We start from the raw sequence: 21,935 nt of genomic DNA, 5'->3' as shown, positions 1-21,935 counted from the left end.
GTGTCTGTATATGTGTGGATGGATATGTGTGTGTGCGCGCGCGAGTGTATACCTGTCCTTTTTTCCCCCTAAGGTAAGTCTTTCCGCTCCCGGGATTGGAATGAATCCTTACCCTCTCCCTTAAAACCCACATCTTTTCATCTTTCCCTCTCCTTCCCTCTTTCCTGACGAAGCAACCGTTGGTTGCGAAAGCTTGAAACTCTGTGTGTGTGTGTGTTTGTGTGATTTTTATTGTGTCTATCTACCAGCACTTTTCCGTTTGGTAAGTCATGGAATCTTTGTTTTTAATATATCCTTAGGTTAGTTAGGTTTAAGTAGTTCTATGTTATAGGACACTGATGACCTCAGAAGCTAAATCCCATAGTGCTCAGAGCCATTTGAACAATTTTTCTTCGTGACCTGCCCGCTGAACTTAGTCCTACTTGCTGCTCAGTTCTCTTTCTCTAGGCACCAAGTCTCATGGTTATCTTAGGGAATGAACGGCTCAACCATTTGGGTAAAGAAGTGATTACTTGCTTCCACTGCCAACCCCCCTGCCTCCAATATGTTGAAGATACATGTTTAAAGTTGGTGCTAAGCATAAAACATCATCTGAAATTATACTAAATAGTTTCTTCAGGCAATAGTCTTGAAGCCCACATGAAGGGTAAATGATTTGCAATAACATACTAGAACTCTTAGCATCAAACAATCTTGAACAAAAATATATGCAAAATATTATCTTTTTTTAAACTCACTGGACTGCTTCCTAAGGGTATTTCCATTTCTTCCTTAATATGTTAACATTGCCTAGTGTGCCTTAGATTCAAAGAAGTAGTATCGATGGCAGTTGTGAGTTTTATACACATATAGGGAGAAATGACTGTCATAATAAAATAAGAGATTGGACAAGAAATTGAGGTGTTCACTTTTCCTAGATGCTTTTTGAGAGTGGAACAGTAGGGCAATACTCTGATAGTGGTTGTATGCGCCCTCCGCCAAACACTTAATTGTAAATTGCAGAGTAGTTGTTTACATATAGTTGTTTTTTCACTTCCCTTGCAGTACAAACCACTAGTTTCTGATGCTCAGAGTTTAGCTTCCTATTCCACTTGGCAATGTTTTTGCTTTCTTTTCTTCATTTACTCTCTACGTTTCTAGATGGAGATGTCATAAATGAAACAGAAATGTATCATGAGACCTCATTAGCGAGCTCACAGAACTACTTTAGTGGATATGGTGTTTTGTTTTAAATGTTATGTACTAGTTATTTAGGGATAGAAGCAAAATTGAAGTTAACTATAAAAATATTTTTTAAAAATTTGCAAAGAAGCAGATAAACTGTCCAAGTAGTTGTCTTTGCCAATTTAACACTTGTTTTTGAATTGGTTTTCTGTTTTTATTTATTATTAGTGTACTCTTATTTTGATGACAGGGTTTGGGACACCTTGCCATTCCAGTTACCAAGGATGCTGTGGTTTGTCCTGACATTGTGTCCACAGAGTGTGCTGCTGATAAAGAACATGCTGGCAAGACGGCAGCAGAGGAAAGAGGAAGACACAGCTGAGTGAGTAACAATATTTTAATAAAGAGTCGAAAAGTCATGCGAAGTGTGGTAGGGATGGGAAAACTTACTGGTTAAAACTGATACTGGTATTTTGGTTCTGAATAACTGCTATTTTTGGTATTTGTTTGGTCTTGGTCGTAACAGGTCTTTCAATTTTTTACTAATAACCAGGTAAAAACAGGCACATCAGTTTCATGTAACAGCGTGCAAAAATTCTTTGTTTTTTAAATAAAACTTTTTTTAAAAAGAGCAATGTTTGTTTGTAAAATTTCCATTGCTTTGAAATACTTGGTTATTGTAGAAAATAGGAATAGCAATTAGTGTTATTTCAATAGTCACACCAAAACGAGAAACAAACATATGACATCAGAATTAGTACACCACTGGTGAGACAATAATGTACCTGGTGCCATGTGGTGAAGCCTGGCCTATTAGGTGGCATGCATATACATGCATTGTTAAAGACTTGCCCACACTTGGTCTGTACAATAGTTCCTCGCCTTTGTCGTTGGACATTGGTTGTATTGGAGAATAGCATCGTTCCTAATTTGGTAGTATTTTACGAAGAGTGGTAGGAATGAAGTGCAGTGTTCCATTTGTGTTAAAAGATTGAAAATGGGGTGCACAGACGAAACAGTGGCACTTTACAAGGAGAGCAGGTAAATTTGATTGACATATGTATAATTCTGTTGACGTACTGTAAACTTGGGATAATAACTGAATCCTTAATGTTGTGATTGCTTCGGGCTGAAAAATTGATTCCATCCAAGAGTGATGATGCAGAAAAATAATCGGCATGTGACCTTTTGCACACACAGTTACCACACCTGTCTCCTTCACTTTTGCCATCTTTGCTAGAGATACTGAGACAAATTTCTGCCACAGCCTCAACCCCATATCAATTGAGATCTCATACTCTTCACCTGAATTATAATTTTTTAATCTTTGTTTGACATCGTCATTGATTATGGAAATAACAGCTATAAAGAAAGGTTATTTCAATAACTGGTTATTCTGATCTGTTTTAACAGTCAGTTTAAACTGCAGATGAAAAAATTGATAGAACTGAAAACTGGTTGTTACAGTGATAGACCACCACCCCTAAAGTGTTGCCCAGTACATAGCTGCAGTGCCTCACATGGAGTGAGACTTGTCTATCTGCATTCACATAGTCACTGTTCATTCCTTACTGCAGTGCAAGTGTTAGCAAACTTCCATGTGAAAATAGTCAATTAAATGCTTGCTAGGAGCTTCCAAGTGGAAAGACATTCAGATGTGTTCTATGGACTATGAGTTTATTAACGTTTGTAATGTTTTACCTCCATCATGTGCAGTTATATGAGTATATGTTTCTACATTTTTATGAGTATTTGCCTTGTACATTGTGAAAATATCAGTAGTACATGATTCCAGATAATGCAGTATGAGCAGTGAAAAATTGTAAGGGAAACAGTGAATGTGCTACAGTACATTTTGAAGTACAGACTCTGGAGTCTATGAAGGCACTATGGAGAGATACAGTATAACCCCGCTTTTACATTCCTGGAATTAATGTTTTCCCGCCGTTTATGACATTTTTTTATCATTCCCGTCAAATTTCCTATTTCCACAATGCTAATTTACATCTGATTTTGTGTCAACATTTTAATAATTTTCCTGGGATTTACGCATTGTGAAAACATGTTCATGAAGAAAGAAAATGACTCTGGCTTGATGTTGGCCATCCAGTAGTGTTTACAAATATTACGTGGCTAAGTTTTTTGCTACCAGGGCACTCTACTCGGCCAATTTGAACTGGTAAACATGTAAGAGTTGGAACAATTCATGCCGTATCTCCCGCCGCCACTAAGCTCTACTTGACATGGTGGCTCATGGGAGTAACTAGGTTCGTTCGATTAAAGATGTCATGACCAATCACAACCATTCCCAAACTCTCTCTACTGTGCAGTTTTGTGATTGTTGTGATCGTTGTGACACCTTTGTCAAACCATATTTAACACGTTTTGTCATTTGACCACTTGGAATGCTAGTAGACACTGTTATTCACTTTGCATTCCTCAAATGTTTTTACTTTAACACAGCACTGGTTATGTGTTGTTTGCATGATGAGCAAAAAGTGTTTCAAGAATTTACTCGTGTTGTCAAGTGCAGTATTTACATATGTATTTTTTGTGATCTTGCACAAACAATGAGAGTGTAGTTTGTATGTGTGTGGTGTGCGACATTAGTGAGGAGGCACAGTACCTGATAACATCAAAAAGATGACTACAGTGCAAGAGATGCAGACTAACACGTATTCAAGTAACTAGTGCAGTATTTTTATTATTTAAATAATGAATGACAGCTGCAGGCTTTCAAAAACATTGATTATGGCTTATGTAATTGAGCCAAACGTTCCTACTTCCCAAACAGTTGTCAGTTCCAGTTACATCAGCGGTTTTTATTAGATAATAAACAAGACACTGGAAGCCTTTTGATGCCTGTTGTGTGTACATATCATACATAAAGTGTGAAAATGCAAGGGGGTAACAGATACGTAACTTTCGTAGCTTAAAATGTTATTTCCCACATTTTACACTTTCCTGCATTTTACACAATTTTTTTGAAGTCCCTTGAAAAGTGTAAAAGCAGGGTTTCACTGTATATGCTTAAAAATGCCTGCCATCGTAAAATACTGTTTGTCACAAAATTATTTTCGTTCTTCATTCCATTGCACTCGCTTATTGGTTACAATATTGTGCTCATATAGTTCACATTTATGTATCATAGTAACATTTTATTTCACATTTATTTAAAGCTGTAAAGCTATGTTACATCATTTACAAGCCTTAGCTAACATGTTCATTTTGCTAATAGCACTTGCTCCATGCAGTAATAAACTAAAACTCTAGCAGGACATATGTGTATAATGCTTTTAAGAACTTTCTAATTAACAGCAGTGGGAACAGAATCTCCTCATGTGTCTACAATTCTGGCAACTAATTAAACCTGTCCCCTGCAGTTTCATAAATAGGGATCTGAAAAGTCCGTAATTTGTGATAAATGTGAATACAGATGTGAATTTTGCTTCAAAATAAGAAAATGCTAAATTACCTTATAAATGCTGTTTCATAGTGAGTTGATCCCAGATGAACTGTTTTATCAGAGATAGTTCGCAATAGCTTTATTTTCTGCATATAAATACTGAAAAATTACTTAGTTTTCATTCACTAGTAGTGAAGATCATCTAGTGAAGCCCAATTTCTTAAGACAAACATGTAAGACCATGATTGCAAAATAAAAAGTGCACAAATGTGATGACGTATTGGTGCACTTGATGCTCTGCTCTCATGCGAGTTGTATGCAGTGGAATGGTCTGTATATGGTACAAATGCTGTAATGCAACATAGGGACTCGAGTGTTGAGCGTAGTATCTTAGAGGAAAGAAACTCGCGTGTTTTTCTCCTAGCCAAAGTTTAAAAGTTAATGAAGGAGACAGTTTAATGTGGCAGTTCTAGGTGACAGATGTTTTATACTGTGGTTGCATCAAGTACTGGTTGAGGTTGACCTGGACTACCTTGTTTACCACCCTGTCAGCATCAGGAAGCAATTGTGTGGTAGCCATTACTTGTTGCTTTGTGTTGCGCATTGCTCAACATTTTCTTAATTTGAAATGAGTGAAGAAACTAATCTTGGCCCATCACGTTTTCAGTAATGTCCATCGAAACACCAGAAGCGATTGGCATTTCGTCATAGGGCCATGTGTCAAGGTCTGGCTTTGCAGAAACGCAGAACACAGGTATAGGCTGGCTGCCCTGCAAGAGGGCTTGTTTCCCTGCGCTACTCGTCCTCTCTACCAGTCAAAATTCTTGTTTGTGTACGCTCATGGCTGACAGCTAGTTCATAGCGCTCACATCCAGCACTATAGTGTTGTGACTGGAAAACAAACCTTGTTAACATATTTTGACCATACCAAAGCTCTTCTGCTAATGTGCAAATAGTTATTTTCGGTTTTACTTCTGCACAGTTCATCCCTCATTTCCTGTGTTGAGTTCCAGTCTGAAAAAGCACCTGCCCTCTGGTAGTTTTTGTTTGTCCAAATGTTTTGTGAAGCATCCTGCGGAAGTGAGATCGTCTACCTCCAGCCTCGGTTTCCTTCAGCAGAATCATAGCATGCTTTCTGGAATTGCATTATGGGACTACAGATCATGATAAAAACTGAATGAAAGTCCGTCATTTTTAAAATCCTGCAGTGGAGACGGGTGTGAGATTAAGCGTCCGTGCCTTTGCAAACCCAGGGTCCCTATCTTAAAATGTTTGCTAGATCTCATAAATTGTTTTTATTTGTACTTACCTTCAGGAGCCAAATGTATAATGCTGCCGATAGACATATATAAAAGTAAAGGTGATGTACTATCCTAGCTTTCAGAACTAACAGCTCCTTCGTCACGGAGGAGGACACATTGGGGAACATAAAAAAGGAATGGCTGGCCACTCGAACTGCAGGATGAGAGGGGCCTTCTGGTGAGAAGGACAAGGGTAGACAAAGATGGGGAGAGAGAGAGAGAGAGAGAGAGAGAGAGAGAGAGAGAGATGATTCACTAGATTATGTCTCATTTAATTTTTACTTGCTTTGACAGAATCAAACTTTTTATAGTAGTGGGGTTACTTATAACTCTTCTTCATAATATAATAAGAACTCGTATACATATTTGATTGTAGGATTCATAGTACCATAACAGCTACATGTACTTTAGAGCATCACTACACAGTTACTCAGTCCAAGATCATTTTTTCCGCCTCTGTGGGCTATATTTTTTCATGTCCCTATTCGAAAATAATGGATTTTCTTTGCATTCTCACATATGGATTATCAGATTGATATTACTACAGATGATATCCGCCCACGGTAGCTGAGTGGTCAGCGCGACAGAATGTCAGCCCTAAGGGCCTGGGTTCAATTCCCGGCGGGGTCGGAGATTTTTTCCACTCAGGGACTGGGTGTTGTGTTGTCCTAATCATCATCATTTCAGCCCCATGGACACACAAGTCGCCGAAGTGACATCAAATCGAAAGACTTGCCCCCTGCGAACAGTCGATCCGACGGGAGGCCCTAGTCACATGACATTATACATTACCTACAGAAGATGTTGCTGGCAACCCCCCCCCCCCCCCCATCCCACATCTCTCTCTCTCTCTGTCTGTCTGTCTGTCTGTCTGTCTGTCTGTGTGTGTGTGTGTGTGTGTGTGTGTGTGTGTGTGTGTGTGTGTGTATAAATTTGTCACCCACTATACATCTGCAGATGTGTGATTAAGTACCTTCATTTACGTATACTGTATAATTTTTAAATTTGTTGGCTGTCAGCATTAAGTCTATACTAATTTAAAGAATGGTAAAATGTTGACTGCATTTGAATACCTAAAGAGATAGGTGTCCACAAATGGGAATCGGACACACATTGGTCTGGATATGAAACAATTGAAAGGAATTATTGGAGCATATATTTTACTGAGATTTTACCGAGTAACACAGTCAGGAAAAAAATTTCACAATAGTGTCATTGTGAATGATGTGAATTTTCACTGTTCACCAGATTTTAAAACTATTCTCCAGTGCAACATTTTGTCTTTGTTTCAAAAAGATCTGAGGAAGAGGACGAAGAACCTGTTATGCAAGTACGTGAAGTTGCTGCGAGGGGCCCACGTCGCCGCAAGCCCAAATTTGCCCCTCCTGAGGTACTAGCTGCTGAAGATGAACTGCCACATGATTTGAGCACAGCTCAATCTTCTGGGTCAGTTGATGACTTGTCAGCCCAGGAAGAAGATACAGTAGCACCTTACATATCAGGTGGCCTGTGGACCGATGACGATCTAGCTGAGCTGTCTCGTCAGCTTAAACGATATCCACAAGGCACTCCACAGCGTTGGGAAAAAGTGGCCGCTGCGATGCACAGGCCGGCAGCAGAGGTAAGCTTCAACGAGGTACTTGTTTAGTGAAAAAGAAGGGTGCATAATCTATAACTCTTCTTAAAATGTATTATAAACATAAGGAAGACCTGAATAACAGCTCAGTATTTTCAGACATTCATGAACCAATATCATTTCATTTGTAAGTGACTGAGGTAAGAGAGATTGCTTGTTGTCTGCAAGAGGTGATTTTTGTACACAGTGACCCTACAGAGCAACAAACCTGTGGCTGATTTTATAAAATCTGTTCTTAGGAGGATGGCATGGTGCTTTGTTTTCTTGCCAATCTGATCTCCTCTTAGAAAAAGTTTTCTTTTATTGATGTCAACTGGCTCATTATTATGACTCAAACATAAATTACTTACTTTATTTTAAAAGCCTAAGAGCCAAACAACAGTGTATCACTTACAAGGGAACAATCACAGTGTGTTGGATAGCTGGCGAAATGACGGCTACGTATCAGGTCTTTGTTAAGGATAAGTTGTAAAATTTAAGAACAAGTCCAAAAGAGATTTCATAGCATGGATGTACATTGTACAGATATTTGATACTAAAATATAGACAAAAATTATGTCATAGTAGGAAATAAAATTGAAATCATAATTTCAGAATAAGCAGCTGACAGAGATCTGATGCAACTGCACTGCTTAGTGGTTCGACTGCGTCATTACTGTCTCTTTAACACTTGTCCTTGGCAACAGAGTTATAGTGAAAATTTATTTCATTATTGTTTAGTAAAACAATAGTTTAGCTCATATTATGAAAGTTTATTTTCTCCTTGTTTAAATAAACTAAGATTAAACTGTGATTTTGACCATACATGACTTACCTTGGTAACATAAGGAAACCTATTCTTTTCATGTGTACAAGGTGCACCGCGCTCCCGCTCATGTTATGAGGGTTAAACTCGGAAGAGAGTTCATGGATCCGTTCTGTAGCAATTCTGGACATGTCCTGCTGGAATTGCCCAAGTCTGTCGGAATGCACAATGAACAGGAATGGGTGCAGGTGATCAGACAGAATGATTGCATATGTGTCACCTGTCAGAGTCATATCTAGATGTATCAGGGGTCCCATACCACTCCAACTGCACATGCCCCACATCATTACAGAGCCTCCACCAGCTTTAACAGTCCCCTGCTGACATGCGGAGCCCATGGATTCGTGAGGTTGTCTCCATACCCTTACATGTCCGTCCGCTCGATAAAATTTGAAACAAGACTTGTTCAACCAGGCAACATGTTTCCTGTTATTAAGAGTCATATGTTGGTGTCGAAGGCCCCAGCATAAAGCTTTGTGTTGTTTAGTTATCAAGGGTACTTGAGTGAGTCTTTGGCTCCAAAAGCCCATATCGATGATGTTTCGTTGAATAGTTCGCACCTGACATGTGGAACAATTCTCTTCAGTCATCGTTGGACATGTTCTTGCAGGATTTGTTTCGGACCATAGCAATGTTGGAGATTTGATGTTTTACCAGATTTCTGATATTCACGGTATACTCGTGAAATGATCGTACAGGAAAATCCCCACTTCATCACTATCTCGGGGATGCTGTGTCCCATTCCTCGGGTGCCGACTAAAACACCACGTTCAAACTCATTTAAATCTTGATAACCTGCCATTGCAGCAGCAGTAACAGATCTAACAACTGCGCCACACCTGTTGTCTTATGTAAGCGTTGCCCACTACAGTGCCGTATTCTGCCTGTTTACATATGTCTGTATTTGAATATGCATGCCTGTACCAGTTTCTTTGGAACTTCAGTGTGTAATGCTGTAGCATGTAAAGCAGGAGGGATAATAAAGAATAAAGTGAAACATGTGGAACCTCTAGCCACTCACTGTTTTCTGAATGAGTGCTTGAATTTTTTAGTAATTATCCACACTTCTTCTTATGGTATTGTGATCCTTGGGTTTGCCAAATAACAAAGTAACTATTAGCTTTCAATCTGACATAGATTTCAGGCTTCCTTACGGGTCAATCTGCACACATACCTACACATGCGTGGCAGTGTGGCGGTGGGGGGTTGGGAGGGGGGGTGGGGTGGGGTGGGGTGGGGTGGAGGGGGTGGATGATGTCTGTCCGTACGCCTGAAGATCTCTGCCTGATGGCTTATAATATCTTTCAGTGTGCTTTTCTGCTTCTTCACGCCTCCTCTATGTGTCAAGTAATCTATCCATTTCTTATTGTTGTTAAACGAGGGCTAGCCATGGTTTGCCAAACTTCACACATGCAGCCTGTGCAGGCCGTAGGTGGCCCTGCCTGTCACTTGGCATTGCTCGGTCCTTCTTGGAAGTACACGGAACAGTGCGACATTTCATTTAGCATTGTTGTGCATCATTTTTCGGTCGGTGCAACTCTTTTGAGTTTGACAGAATCGTACTGTCAGTGCTGTTTAATCTTAGCTATTTGTTGATGGTGTGAAGGTCCAGTGGCTGTTTGCCCGAGAAGGAGGCAGTCGAGTGATCTATCTTTGCAATTCTTTAAAATGAGTGGGAATGACAGAAGAGAGGGATGAGAATTCTTGATTCGTATAAATGTCAGGTACTATATATTTGCTAAGAAACAGAATTACAATACTATGCAGAAATAATTTAAAGACTTAGTTGACAATGAAAGAGCAAACAATTAAAATGACCGACAATCCGGATTGCTTGTTCTATAGATCAAAAAGCACTTTGTGCTAAATTTGCAAACTTGGAGTACATGGAGAAATTGATGATACGAATAGTAAAATTCCTGCAGTCTCATGCATTGCTTCATTGTCAGTTGCAACAGTTTTTAGTGGAACTGAACAGAGAGTATGGAGACGTTATATGTTACTGCAAAGTATGTTGGTTAAGTTATGGGGGATGCCTGAAATGTTCTTTCGATGTAAAACTTGTTATTGTTGAATTTCTGAAGGACAAAGGCAGGCAACAATGAAAATTAGAACACCTGGAAAGAGTGTAGACTTTGCATTTTAAGTGGACTCGATTGCACACTGCCCACAGTAAGACACTGCAAGGTAACTTCTTTGATTTGATAGGGATGCATTTAAAAAGAAAATTGCCTTGTAGATGGTTTTGAAGAACATTGTTGCCTTGAAAGAATTACAAGGGTAGTTTTATAAAGATTTTGAGGACACTTTCAATCTCAAATCTTTTTCCAAGCTATTTTTGAGACTGGTTGCCATTTGTAGAAATTGTCACTGTGCATGTGCAGATGTAACTGATTGACCTACAAGGTAATTCCAATTATAATGACAAATCTTTTTACATTAAAACTGTTTGGGATTTCTACATTGCTTTCCTCAAGTGGAGTTTCGAAGTCTCCATAGTGAGGTTACAAAAGTGCTACTATATTTCAATAGAAATACTCACATGAAAAATCGTTTTTCGATTATGAAACTATGTAAGTCAAGATTACATGGCAACTTGTGTGCAAAACTCAGAGAAATTGTCTGCGTCTGTCTGTATGCCTACTGTTTGTACCAGATAAAAATTGTCTTCAGCACACCAAAAATAATTAATTAATCCTAATAATTTGTTTTGTTTGTGACCTGTGTTATAGAGAAATGTAAAATATAAAACTAAGTAGTATGCAGTGCGACTGTACTGCGATTTAAATGGTGTGCGTTTGCAGTTCTTCCTTTCCTGCTCCTTGAGATCAGACAGTGTGGTGTGGCAGTGGAAGAAAAAATGAAGCAAGGCTGAGTGCTGTGGCACTTGTGCCCATGAGCCTAAAGCTTGACTACCCCTGTGTTAAGCCATCCTGGATTTTCCATTGTTTGATTTTATGAGGGATGTTTGTTGTTAGTGATTCTCCACACCCGCAACCCACACCAAGCCCGGCCTCAAAGTCCTCATATGTAAATGTTTCATTTACCCCCTTGCACCTTCTTTGCTTTCTGTCTAATCATATTAGTGTGACAGTGTTTATGGCAAAGGACTCGTTTCAAGTCTGAGGAAAAGGTATTTCACATGTTAGGACTGGCTATGATGATGGTAGCCCAGAAGTTATTGTGTAGTGCTGCCTGAAGAATGGCATTATTGGACCTTTCTGTATTGAATTCACAGTGATCTGTGTGCCACATTCTTAAAGTACTTATTTAAGTTGGAAAATTAAGGTATTGCACAATTGTGTTCCAACTATCCATGATTGGAAAAGAACATAGCAAAATGCCAATTTATATAATATTACCTTTGTTACAGTCACACTGTTACACGGTAGTTTATCAGGGTCAGGGTGGTTTGAGTTAGGACCTGTCCCATTGCCAGCTAGGGTTGGAGCAGCCTCGACCCTGCCTCCTTTGCCAATTGCCTTGGTCATCTTTCTTTTACTCTGTTCTAATTGCTTTTAAATGTAACTAGCCCCATTTTCTGCCACACCCTATTTTCCATTTTTTTGCTTGGCATTCTGATTTAGTGCTTGAGCTCAGACAGTGTGGTGTGGCATCTTCTTCAACTGGGAGGGGGGGTTTGGTTGGATGTAGGTGGGATCTTTGTTGCCGTGAATGGGCCCTGGGAGATCTCTTATCTGCTCTGTCCTAATTACTGGCCCAAACCACATACTTTCACTTCTCCTTAAATTATTGTTCAGCTCAGTACCTCGATTTCATAGTTATAATTCGTTTTGCCCAGCTGCTGCAAATATGATTTCTGAGACACTGTTAGAGTTATCAAACCAGGGATGTGCAAAAACTGCAAAATCACTTCTGTCTAATTGAACCTGGTTTTTGTCATAATTATCATCTGTCTGGCATCCACTGTTGCATTAAAGCCTCTTATACATTTTTCCATTGATTATAATCATCAGCTGTAAGCATCAAACCACTTCTATATATTTTTGAATCTCATGTACTCAACTTCCATTATGTTGTTGCCACAGTCTTTTCTTACCTTTCGAAATCCAACAAAGAATTATTTGCAGAAAAACTGCAGTGAGCTGCTTTTTGTATAGTTTGCTGTATGCCAAGACGTGTTTCTGAGCTTTCACCCATCTTCAACTGACAAAATATATCTTCATAAATACAGTATTTCATAGTCTGCATTTTGAATGCTGCAGCTGCCTTTTGTTCTCTGACTTGTAGATCTTCTTTCAGCCTCTAGATGCGTAGCACAAACAGTTTTAGTTATTTTAATTGATTAAGTTGTGGATTCTTGTTCAAACATAGTATATTGTGTTCACATCCCACTACAGGAACCAAAGCAAAATGACCCAGCCCATTGGTAAAGTGGAGTAGTGTGCTATAATTCATTTTCGGTAGCAACGGAAAACAAATAACATTACGGTATGCTGCTGTATGAGTAAGGTGCACCAATTTGTTGTGGCTGCTCCAGCAGTGTGATATGGTATGGTGCCACAGGGATTTCATTGTGTACAACCGACTGCATACACGTACCTTAAATTTATCAAAAAATAAATTACATAATTTATTCTGCCAAGTTCTTCCAATCTCTCATCCTGGGGCCTAAGTGTCCTGCCTTTCCTTTTTAACCTTCCCCAATCTAAATCTCTTGCAATCCTGAGAAGGAAACTATTAGTGCTGAAAAGAACAGTTGCTACCCACCGTATAGCAGAGATGCTTAGTCGCAGATATGCACAACAAAAAGACTGTCAGAAAATGAGTTTCGGCCAACAATGCCTTTGTCGGAAACAGAAAACACAAATGCAATCTCTGCTGAAAACTCATTTTCTGACAGTCTTTTTGTTGTGCCTCTCTCCAATTCAACATCTCTGCTATATGGCAAGTAGCAACTATCATTTTCATAATATTGTTAAATTCCATCCTGGATTTTTCCATTGTTGAAACTATTACTTCTGAAAGCTAGGACAGTAGATATACTTTCATGGGGGCCTGTTGGCAGTATGACTTTTCTCCTGGCTGGCAGGTCCAGGCCAGCGTGTCTGCCTCGTAATTTGATAGTTTTACGAAGAGAATTTTTCTTTTTTGTTTAGGTTATGTTCTGGTTCAGAATGAAGTTAAAAAAGATGTTCGGCATACATTATACAGCCTGTTTGATTTATATCCCTTCTATTTCAGGTGGCACATATGGCAAAGAAGGTGAAAGAAGAGGGTTATCGTCCTCCGCAGGTCACAACAGAAGAGCTCCCTCGGAAAACAAAAACGCGTGCTGCAGAATCACCACTGCCAGCTGCCTCAGAGTGGAGTCAGCCACAACAAAAAGCTCTTGAAAATGCTCTTACAAAATTCCCTAAAGGAGGATCGGGAGATCGTTGGGAGAAAATTGCGAAATGTGTTCCAGGAAAGACGAAAGTGAGTCTTTTAATGTTTGAGCAGTAGGTTACACAATCTTTCTGACTTTTTATTTATTTATTTATTTTCAGAAAAATGTCTCTCTAGGTAGCTGTTGGCACATAAGACTTAATTAATTGATTGATTACTACTTGTTGTTGTGTTTGTTGTCATAGTCATACAATACCATCTTTGATTTAGCATTACCTTGAAAGATTTTACATTTTATTTTAAAACAGTTTCTTTAAGACTTGTATTTTGATGGCTTTTTCACTGCCTGGTTTTACTCTTATTATTTGGGCAAAACTGATTACTCTGTTTTTGCAGATTTCCTGTCTATATTGTTAACCACGTGATAAATTACTAATGCTGAATTTTTAGTTACTCTTCTTGCACTGTTTATCGACATTGATGGGGAAAAAACCTTGAAGGATGCTACTAATTTCATTGCTGATACTTATGTCTTCACCTGACATTGTCTTATTTTTGGGAGTTGAGATTGTGTTCAGAAATTCAGTTAATTTCCTAAAAAGGTGTCTATACTACCATTACGTGCTCAGTATGAGAGGATTGCCTTTAAAGTTCCTACAAAAAATTGGGAAAGAAAAACATTCTTTGTATAAATTGTTTTATTATTTTTCAAAATGTTCACCTTCAAAATTTACACACTTATGCATGCATTTGAATGAGTTTTAGAAACCTTCTTTCTACTGATGTTGGTACCTTGAACACATGGTTTCGGAAGGATTCTTCATATTTTTTAGTGATGAAAATTGCTATCCACAAAATTTTGTTAGACATAAGAAAACAAAAAGATGTCATTAGGCAATGAATCAAGTGAATAGGGCAGTGATATCTTAATTCAGTATTATCTTCTTTAGATAATCGGTTCTTTGACAAGAGTGGCAGCTGGCACTGTCATGATGATGAGTGATTTGTTGTTGTTGTTGTTGTTTTTCCTGATTTCATTAGTAACTTGTGGCAAACAAACTGTACACTATTTGGCATTAACTATCCTTTGATCCTCTAAAGCTGTGGTCACATGTCTGGTGTATGCAAACAAACAGGTAGTCTTCTGTTAGAACTCCCAAACAAATGGTTGTTGCTTAGTTTCCAGTGTATACAATCATATCAAAATTCTATGTCCTATTACACTGTTGCATATGGATTTTGCATAGCCTCTGTCAATTTTTGACAAGAGCCTGTTTTTGAGCTTCGGTCAGGTAGTGTGGCACCAATCGGGAACAGATACAGGCATCTTTCACAGCGAAATTTTTGTGCAAAGTCTGTGTACTGCTGTTTTTAACATGTGTTAGGATGTTCCTAGCTCAAGGGAAATCACATGTTGATCCTCTTCAGTCACATTGTGCACAGCTTCATGATTTTTGGACGACAGAATTTGGTCAAGCTTTTCGAAATTTGTCACTGATGGAATCATGACCAAATGAAATTCTGCAAACCAATTGTAAACAGTTTTTTCTGAAGCTACATGAAACTATTTTAGGCATTGATATTAAGGAGTGACAAAAATCACAAAACTCTTAATTTGAAACTTCCACCAAAGGTCATTTTAAGTAAATTACTTAACTAATCTCTGAGCTGTCATTGCTTTTACAGTAACACATGGTAACAAACAGGCAGTTGTAAAACAGTAGTCAATGCCATCTAGTGGTCATTTGTAGCAACTTAAAAGATATTGCTAATGCAAAAGATCCTTTATGATGATTTGTGCTAGTTCAGTGCCTGATATTTCAAAATATTTACCATCATTAACTGTGGTAATGCCATTCCTTACTTTAAACTGTGTTCAACAATATGTATTACGACCCGTCCAGATAGCCAAGCACTTAACATGCCTCTTTCACGACATGGAGAGGTGAGCCTGGCCCAGATGGAATCCATCTCACAGATTAATGATGGGGGCTGGTGAGCTGGCCAGCCTCGTTTGGTTTTTAGGTGGTTTCTCACACACATGTTGTACAACCTAGTACTGCATCATTAAAATGGCACGTGAACTGGGCAAATACAGTTTATATTGAAAATTAAGATGGCTTTTTGTAATTCTTGACTATGTTGAGCCTTATAAGAATAAGTTCTATTAAATCTCATGTTATTCTATCAGACAACAAAGAAAGATTGAAGGGAGATGGTGTTCACATTTGTGTGTTGTATGATGTACAGCCAAGTGATCTTCAGTTCAACCATTCACCCAGTTCTCAGTGCGTTTTCGATTATATCTGGCAAGAAATTATGATGTAGAATTGTTTAGTGCGTTTGGCACACCTAATGTGATTTTAGCTCACTATTTTCTTTCCTTGTTTATCTAATGGGCAAATATTCTGTAAGGCATACTTCATGTGTGATTGCTTATTCTCCCACATTAATACATGTTAGTTGCTCTAATGCTGAAATGGAGAGAAAATACTCAGAATTGAGACCCACCTCAATTTAGGTGATGTGTGAAGCACATGGTGCAGCGGCTGTGAGGGCTACTAACATAATGAAGCTGTTGTGTCATTGCTTTTACTTCACTTCACAGCATGTACATTTGTAACTTATGTTATACTGAACTTTGTGGTATAATTCTTTAGTGGTCTTTCTTCTCTCAAGACTGTGGTGTGATTGTGATTAGTATTTGTGGAATGATGAAAAGAGAAAAGATAAGCAAAGCAAGTAAGTAGGCTAAGGCTTGTCAGGGATGCAAGATGTGGTGGGTGGGAAACTCTAAGAAGAGGGGTCAAAGACAGACTACAAAGTACCCTTGACAGCTAGAAAGTATAATATATGGTGTTTACTACATCATACTTTATCATACAGTGTAAGCTTTCACAGCTGATGCTGACTGCATTTGAAACTTCCGGGCAGTGAAAACGAGAAAGTAAGTTCTGTTTATAGGAGAGAGAAAATAACATTTGATTTTAAATTTTCTCAATATACAACGATTTTTTTAACTGCTCGTGGGTATGTGCTAGATGGCTTCATCCAGATGGTGCAATATTTTGACAAGTCTTGTGTGCCGGCAAGATGAAAGCAGAAGTGAGCATTTAATGTCAAAATATAGCAAAGTTGTCTCCAGTTCTGAACCTCTATACTGGCTCCTTTATCATGGATGTTGTGATGTTGCTGGTTGTGACAAGGATGGTCATACTTAGAACACTTTCTCGGGGACAAGAACCAGTCTGTTAGCACTTTCTTGACTCTGTGCCCGAAACATCACCAAAACAGGATGGGCCACACAAATACTGCTTAACATCCCTGGAAGCACTTTTGGTGGGGTTACGTGATAATATTATGTCCCCTAATGGTATTATAGGCTTTTTCGTGTATTAAAGCCTGTTGAATTTTCAACTTCATTAAGGTTTGGTAACCAGTTGGGTCTATCATCTCCTCAACCAGTACTAGAGTTGAATGTGCTGAAGGGCATACAATATTTACCAGATTATAAGGCAAGGTTTTTTCCCAAATTCATCATTCAGAAAATACAAGGTTGCTTTATATTAGCAGATTAAACTATTGCTGCTGAGGTTATCGTTTTTAGATTGTTTAATAGAGTATATAGGGGTCTTCCTACATGTATAGATGAAGCTTTGGATATTGAAGTCGTGTGCAGATTTATTTTGAAGCATTCAAAAGGGCAGGGACAGACAAGTGACACTGGCATATGAACAGGCCAAGATTTCTCTATATGAAGAAGCGCTTGATATAGTATCAATGTTGCTCGAACAGTCACGTGATATATGAAACGAATGACAGTAGTGCAATGGATACATAAGAAATTATGAAACAGCCGCTACAACAATCTATTACTCTGCTTAAAAATTCACAATTTTGTGAAATACAGGAGGAAATAGCACTAAATTCTATCAACTTACAAACTCTTGTTATATTTGAAAAGGTTTGCAATAAAAGTTCTCATACACGTATGGATACCATTTATAAACATTGTTGCTGCTTTTTAAGTGAAGGTAACATTAAAAAGTGGAAATGTTGTTCTTCAGGAAACATTACATGATTCACAACTGAGATCAATATTTTATTTGATTATGAGAGACTAATGTTTTACTAAGTGGGTTTCAGGCGAGAAATTTGGTTACTTTCATGTATTGGAACACTGACTAAAATTGTTACCAAATTTTAATCAACATTATGATGGTGACATGCAGCTGAAACGAGAGTGTAAATTAATCCAGAGTTAAATGTCTAAAAAACAAATAAATGATATTAAACTGACTGACTTGTTGTCACAAGAAAAAAATACAGCAGCAAGACCTGTCTGGTGATAGTCCAAAAGACATCAGTAGATAGTGGAATGAGGGAAAATTTGGCAATTAGACTGAATTGTGATTGCGATCTTTTATTCGTGCATTAATTGCTGTTGCGATGTATTATTTCTATGGGAGAAGATATTGCAGCCAGTGTTTCACATTTGCACAAGTAAACACTACAGAAGTGTGGAGGGGGAGCAGTGATACCAGATTGGCTGAGAACTAAATGAGTGCACACTTCATATGTGACTGGAACAGGAAGAAACCTTAATAACTGGTACAATGGGAGGTACCTTCTGCCATGCACCTCACAATGTAGATGTGGACTGAGCTGGTAGCAAAGTGTGTCATGTTGCCAGTCTTGGGAATCTACATTGCTTACTTTGATTTTTAGGAACATCTACCATGTTTATATTGCAGTGTGCCTTTATTGATTGTGGTTGAAACTGAATTGACTTTAAAATTGGACAAATACTCAATAGTATTCCTGTCTGCAGGAGACGGTAAAAGTCTATCTAGTCACCAGTGGTGTTCTTACATGTTTTATGCTGCAATTTTGTCAACGCTCACTGTGAATGAAAGGGGTGAGTCAGCTGCTGATTCTACGCAGATTCCAATATGTTTGGAAGCAAGAAACATTATGACATTTTCACATTAGTATAGAAGTGAAATCCGATATGTATTTGGATAAAATCAGCTGTGTTTCCAGGTCCCACAGTTAACCACGACATCAAAAATTGCAACATATTTGGAAAAAAACATCCAAATGTTTGTGACAACGAGGATACTTCTTTCACGGCTGTGCTATTAAGCTGATGGTTAAAAATGGTGATACCACAAACGACAGGATTAATAAGAGAAAAATGTGTAAAAGAAAATGGTGTGCAAATTAATGTAAATGATTTATTTTTGTTTACTTTATTTCTCCTCATGTTATCAAAATGAATAAATGGCATGGATTTAGAATAAATATAATGTTAAGTGTTTTGGCAGATACTTTGTCAGTAAAACAGTTTGTAATTTTGATTAATCAGAATATGTTAAAAATAAATTTTCTCAAGAAGCTTCTTGAAAATAGGGGGTTTGTCTTATATGTGGGTAAATATGGTAGATGATATGGGATTATCATCTACTCAAAGATATTGTATGCAAGTTATGAAGATAGGACCATGATGTTGACTTGGGCAAGTACTATCCTTTCTTTGTTCAGAATAACTGTTAGAATGTCTTCCCTCCACAAGTCAGGGAAGTAGTCCTATTTTGATTGGATTGAGGAAATCTTTTGCTACTTCTGGGAGCACTAGTAACATGCTGTAACTCACTTTCTCACGTACAGGTGGTGCATCACAAATAGCAGTTGATGCTGAATTGAGCTCTAGCATTGAGGATTTGCAGTTAAAAAAGTATATCACATAGTTGGGAAAAGGCATATATTCAACAGTCAAGTCACTGTTGAAGTATATCATCTGGATGCAGGCTAAAAGTAGAGACATGTGCAATACATGTGATCATTGTCACTAGTCAGATTACATCCTTCACAAATAAGTTAGCTAGCCATCCAGAAAAACCGAAACCTGTTTCATATTTTAATGTTCTGTCCGATACTTAAGAGAAATTGAAGAAAAATCTTGGAGCTCCTACAGCCTTGGATTGCTTACTCCTGTTTTCCAATGGTGCATCAATTATATGTCTAGAATCTGTTGTGTGTCTTTAAAAACAGTGTACAGTCTTCTTATTTTTCTATACGTCAGTGTAGGATTCTTTATCTGCAAACGTGTAAATCATTTGCCCCTCCACCATACCAGGTGAGTCGCACACCAGCATTGTGGACACAGGATGGACAGCAGGAGAGAGGGGTATAAAAGACAGAGCCCAGTGGAAGATAGTCATCATGACCACCTGAGAATGGTGACAAGTTAGCTTGCGGAAATATGGCACCATCTTGTGACACCACCTAGCCAAATACCTGACAGCAGTTCATATCTTGTTAAATAGTATTTTATGAAAATCGATAGCATTACAGGGATAAAAGAATAATAATGAGCTACATTGATAAATTAAGGTTATTCCCTTTTGGGTCACACTCTTCGAAATTTTGTGTGATAACTATTATTTAAAATTTTACCTTTTTTTGTTTTTACAGGAAGAGTGCATGTATCGTTATAGACAACTGGTGGAGTTAGTAAAGAAGAAAAAGGAGAATACTGCAGAATGTGTGCCAATGGCAGAACCTTAGGTTGCATCCATGGAGGCAGCCTATTGTTTAAGTATTATTTCAGGTGCTTCCTGTTTTGCGGGCATTTACATTTCTTTGTAAACTACAAAACAAAGTTAAGTTATACACAAATGATTGAATACTGTTTTATATTGTAGTACACCTTGAACTATGTTTGTATCACGTTTTATGAATGCTCTATTGAAAAAATGTATCATTGTTCCTAATGTGTGGATGTATGTTGTGAACTTGCTGTCTGTGAAATTTTTTGAAGCTCAGAGATGTGTACATTTTAAGTGTGACTTGACTGCAAACTCCTAACAAAGAATAGTTAGGCTATGTACATAATGAACAATGTGTAATTACCATTTAGTTGTGTTAACTATTGAATGATTTGTTTTGAGGAAAGACCAAAAAGAAATAGCATATTTATAAAAACTATGAATACATATATGAATTTATGATTGTTACTATTTTGCAGCATCAAAGAATAGTGAAAATGTAATGTGCTTGGGCTGCATGAAGAACTGTCAGATGTTTATGCTTGTACAGAAGAAAGATACACATGTCACTAATGAATATGTAAACACTTTACATACCATATAGTGTTACTATTTGTTTTTGAAGTTTCCCCATTGCTCCACTGCAAAAATCTTCTTCTTAATCTTGGTTTCTCAGCAATTGATATATCCATGTCCAGTTTGAAATTCCATCAGCTGTTCTTTCCTACTGCAGTGAAAGACTGCTCATTTTAATGATTACAAAATTTCAGTTTTCACATTGTCCGTAACCAGCTTTTGTCAATTGCACTGGAAATTTTTATTTATGTTGTTTTCTATAAACAGAATCTGAGAGTTTTATATAAAAGTATGCCAACATACTTTTGGAATAGCCTTTTTTATTTAATACTATTTAATGATTTTTCTTGTGTGCTCCAAATAAAAAATAACAACATAAGTAGAAACCTGTGTACAATAATTTTTTCAACAATACCTGACAACTATTGCTTGGTTTCTGAATTCAAAAGAAATGCAGCCCAGACAACAGGCATCAATTTTCTTACATAACAATTAATATTCTATAGGAATTTAACTTGGATGGCTGCACTCAGTGAAGATATTTTTCAGTGTCACTGCTTACTGGAAGGTATGGTCAAGGTTTAAATCCAAACTACTACAGTACATACTTAAGTGATATGTCTGATTGTATGTAAACCACACTTGGAAGTTGATAAATCATTCATCATTATCAAATACAGAATCATCCTCTGAAATCAGTACCACTGAAATGTCAAAACAATTGAATTCTTACTTTAACAGAGATCATGGCATGTTAATGGATTTAAACACACACACACACACACACACACACACACACTTTTGGGTTGACCAAACAGTAAAGTCAAAGAGCTCCCATATGTAAATTATAACCCTAAGAAATGATTTTATTCAGAACACTGCCTGCATTTTGTTGGTGCTAGGTATGGACCTCTGCAAGTGACAGTGAATCAGAGAAGAATGTGGCATAAAATATGTGCTCTTGCATTGTTAACACACACACACACACACACACACACACACACACACACACACACACACACACACACACACGTTTGCATCATGACCTCGATTCACAAGTTTGTGTTAGAGGATTGGCCCCTTCTAATGTTGTCTGTAGCACTTAGAATGTTTGTGTCATCCTCATTGTCATATGAGGAAAAGGTAT

At 37.9% G+C, this 21,935-nt stretch overlaps 1 protein-coding gene across 1 annotated transcript in view; it reads left to right on the top strand.

The window, feature by feature from the left end:
- Window positions 1–21,135, top strand: part of LOC126252767 (dnaJ homolog subfamily C member 1) — a 32,998-nt gene extending 11,863 nt beyond the window's left edge. The window contains exons 5-8 of the mRNA XM_049953692.1: window positions 1,415–1,546; window positions 7,168–7,492; window positions 13,518–13,751; window positions 20,139–21,135. Coding sequence (XP_049809649.1) covers window positions 1,415–1,546; window positions 7,168–7,492; window positions 13,518–13,751; window positions 20,139–20,231 — 784 coding nt within the window. The 3' untranslated portion in view covers window positions 20,232–21,135. The remainder of the gene's footprint in view (window positions 1–1,414; window positions 1,547–7,167; window positions 7,493–13,517; window positions 13,752–20,138) is intronic.
- Window positions 21,136–21,935: the final 800 nt, after the last annotated feature.

The sequence above is a fragment of the Schistocerca nitens genome, chromosome 4 (assembly GCF_023898315.1).
Source record: "Schistocerca nitens isolate TAMUIC-IGC-003100 chromosome 4, iqSchNite1.1, whole genome shotgun sequence".
Lineage (NCBI taxonomy): Eukaryota > Metazoa > Arthropoda > Insecta > Orthoptera > Acrididae > Schistocerca > Schistocerca nitens.
The sequence above is the reverse complement of the archived record's forward strand: the minus strand, read 5'-3'. Positions and strand labels throughout refer to the sequence as shown.